At 31.3% G+C, this 3,920-nt stretch overlaps 1 protein-coding gene across 1 annotated transcript in view; it reads right to left on the bottom strand.

The window, feature by feature from the left end:
• LOC106463669 (fructose-bisphosphate aldolase-like) overlaps positions 1-2,541 on the bottom strand; it is a 9,508-nt gene extending 6,967 nt beyond the window's left edge. Inside the window, exons 1-2 of the mRNA XM_013923725.2 lie at positions 2,387-2,541; positions 1,450-1,580 (exon numbers count right to left, since the gene is read on the bottom strand). Coding sequence (XP_013779179.1) covers positions 1,450-1,569 — 120 coding nt within the window. The 5' untranslated portion in view covers positions 1,570-1,580; positions 2,387-2,541. The remainder of the gene's footprint in view (positions 1-1,449; positions 1,581-2,386) is intronic.
• Between the last annotated feature and the right edge of the window lie 1,379 nt (positions 2,542-3,920).

Genomic DNA, 3,920 nt, shown 5'->3' with positions numbered 1-3,920 from the left:
GTAAAATAGTAAGTGCTTGTCAAAACTGATAAAAGTAAAATAGTTAGTGTTTGTCATATCTGATAAAAGTAAAATAGTAAGTGCTTGTCAAAACTGATAAATGTAAAATAGTAAGAAACAGCACAATTAAGTTTCAATGAATCTGATTATTCTTAAATTTCACTTTTAGTAAAACAATACATGGTCTGAAATACAGAATGACTAATATATATAAGTAGACACAATACAAAAAAAATTCACTCTTCAGTTATATATTTACATTATTCAGTTAATAACACATGCTCATGATATAACTATCAATAAAAGTGATATATTTATCCAAGTAGTTGAATCACTACATAAGAGAAAATGTATTTAGTTTTTTTATTTTATCAAGTGTCATTTCGTTTGCAATACTTTGATCTCTACACATTTCTCTTCATACAGCAGAACAAACAATGAATCACTGAATACATTTTTTTTCTCTTTATAATGATACTTTCCTGTCTAAAGAAGATAAAGTGTTTAGAGATACTTATCAATAAGTAATTGTTTTTCTTCCACTTCCCCCATTTGTTAATACTTTAAACTCACTTTGTGTGTATAAGAAAACAAAACTTGAAGATACTGGAGATTTACAAGACCCTTATATGGTTGTTAAACTCTATAATGTTCTCATTTTCAGCTTTAAAAAAAAAAACTCTGAAGGAAGTTAATTTTCTTTTAGTTATTTGACCTTGACATCAGCAGACAAAACTTTCAGACCACATTTTACTGAAGTCCTTGTTCAGAGTCACAGTGCCCTCTAGAATACAACTTTGTTTTATGCTATTAATAGCCCCCAGGAGCAGTTTTTTTTACTCTTCCCTTTCTGCAGCTGTTATTAGCACAGTTAGCTACCCTGCTTTCCTCAATATCAAATGGCTAAATGCCAAAACGTGCTTAACCTTTACAAGGGCATTTTAAGACTTTCTTGGAAACAAATTTCCTTATCCTGGCTATGTATTTCTTTTCCACTTGCATTAAAAACACATGAACTGGTCATAAAAACTGCTTCATATTTAAATACACGACAGAGACATTAATATGTGTAAATGTCACCAAACTTACATTAATACACTGACGTTGCTTATAAATGTACTTATGTGACTGTTAAAGAAACACTAACCTAACTGAGAAGTAAAACAGAATCTAAAACTGAGACGTTTATTGTAACTTTGAGTAACTAAACTATGAAGTAAAACAGTAAAGACACATTGCTACACATTTTCATCTTAAGTAATCAAACAAAACAGAAGAAACAGACATTTATTGAGTAATCAAACTGTATGATAAAAAAAATGGAAAAATTGGACTCCGATTTTTGTTACCTTCAGACTGTAGTTAACCAATTATACCCACCTAACTTTTTTGCTACAAAAACACTGCCATAAAATACTGAATAAAATCAATGTTAACTGAGCGAAATACACGAAACTTACAGGTGCTTTCATCTGCAGCCAAGATACCCTTGCCAGGGGCAACAATGGCGTTGGCTGTCTGTCGTAACTTGTCCTGCTCCTCCACACTCAAGTAGTTAAAGTGAGCCATTGTTATTTAATCTGAAAAAGTTAAATACAGACAAATTGTAGATTACAATAAAAAAAGGCAACAAAGGTTTAAAATTTTCCATTACAAGTGCAAGATATAACTAATTTTCTCTAAATTAAAACACCTATAAGACAGCAATAATAATGTCTCAACTTACAAATGTTAGAAAATAAATACAATTTTAAAACTACTTATCATTACTTTCTATACAATTTCATCAATAAATTTTGGAATGCTATATTCTGAGAATCATACAAAACGAAATTAAGAGCTCATACAGCGAGACTATTTTCTTAATTAAACTTCTTATTCCAAGTCATCCTTAAGCTTTCTGCAAGTAGCTTAAATCTTAATTAACAGTACTAATAACACCTATGAATGTCGTATTAAAGCCAGCCTGCGAGACATGGTATTAACGAAAGGCCTCATAGGCACTGGATATAGTATTAGTAGTAAGTGTGGTTCAAATTGTTATACGTTCTTCTTTACTTTTACTCATAAGCTCTTATAATCTCATAATACTAAAAATAAACAGAGTATAAAGCCTACGAATACTAGTTTATATTACACACACTAGTACTACTCAGTACTAGCACTAGTAACTAGTAGCATGATAGTATTACTATTAGCATCATATTTATAATGTATATTACTGGTCCTAGAAGTATTTTACAAATTCTGGAACCATAAGCTCAAGTTCATTTACTATACTGTTCATTGTACAGAACAGCACTGTATCTAATTCTTTACTACTAAATTTGTACACTTTTTAATAAGATCTACATTAACTCAATTTTACAAAAAGAATATGACTTACGAAGTTACAGTACCAGTCTGCTTTACTAACGACGCAACAAAGCAACGAACGATGCCACAATCAATACTGAAGTTGTTGGAAAACCAATTTACGTCACAACGCGCACGTGACAAATTTAACGTCACATAGCAGGCAGGAGCTCAGCAGTCTCTCAATGCACGTGCGAAAATGTACAGATAGTATTACATCAAGCAGACGGAAACACCAGTCCAGAAATAGTTCCCAGAAATATATTCATTTAATGTTATATATAACGTTTCTAAAAGTAAAATACAATTATCATCTGATTGCACAACACAATTAGCATAGTATCAACTAAAATATTCAAAACATGTGTTTTATTTATTCGTAATTTGTTGTTATGCAAATATGAATAGTAAAATTGTAAGCTATATTTTCAATATTTTAATTTGGGTGTTTGCTAGAGAGTAAATGACGTTAAGATCGAGAAATTTCATTAAAATAAGAATACTGAGAATTCGTGGGGCTTGTAGAAACATGAGCACGTTATAACGGTCAGAAAAGTTATTAAAGTGTTAGAATCCAGAGTTATCTCGTATATTGTATTATTCAGTTACTCGATTGATTACCTATGGAATACTGCAAGTAAGTTTATAATATCAGTAAGTTAGGCCTACATTGGTTCAGAAGTTTATGTTGAAAAATTTATGTATTTAAGCCCACAAATGAACGTGGTTTTAGCAAGTGTTCATTAAAGAAATAAATAATACGCTTGTGTTTGTCTGTCCGGAACTTTTCTTGCAAATTTCTCGATCAATTACTACAAATCTCATATCGTTAGAAAGGCCTTTGTCCGAGGAGTCCGAATTGCATATTGGCTTTTTTCACTCTGAATCACCTTACATATTTTTTGCTTAGTCAAACTGTTTAATGCGATGATTATGCTACACGATGGCACAATGCGTTGTTATTACATGATTACTGGCTTCGGTTTCAACTTTAGTTATTTATTTTATCTGCAAGGTTGCTCACATAAACAACACTTAACCTGTAGATAATTTACTTTAAAAATTAACATTACACTGGATACAATCGCTATGAAATACGTTTGTGCAGTTCACCTTGTGAACACACATTCAGATGTTTCTGCATGTTCAGCTAAGTTTGCCTTCATTACAACTTTATATTTACTTTATTTTGCAATAATTTAGCTGTGGTTGGTTTCATGGACTGCTATAAATACGCTGTAGCTACTTTTTTTCTTTATTACGGGTTTTATTCTTCGTTTTTGTGATTTTCTTTGTTTTAACTTGTAAAACCATTAAAATCTCGTTACTTTATTGTTTACGTTACGTGTAGTTTTATTAAATAAAGTTACGTCTAAAGGGTGTCTTAAATATCGTGCGTAAAAATGATAGAATAAGGAAATTCGATAGAAGGGCAGGAAAAATACCGCAAATCTTTTCCCAGTCGCGGTTAGTTACTTATTATACTCAACAATGTTTGTTTGTTTTGGAATTTCGCGCAAAGCTACACAAGGGCTATCTGCGCTAGACGTCCCTAATTTAGCAGT

This window comes from Limulus polyphemus, unplaced genomic scaffold (genome assembly GCF_000517525.1).
Source record: "Limulus polyphemus unplaced genomic scaffold, Limulus_polyphemus-2.1.2 Scaffold1458, whole genome shotgun sequence".
In the NCBI taxonomy this organism is placed as follows: domain Eukaryota; kingdom Metazoa; phylum Arthropoda; class Merostomata; order Xiphosura; family Limulidae; genus Limulus; species Limulus polyphemus.
This window is presented reverse-complemented; position numbering and strand designations above follow the sequence as displayed.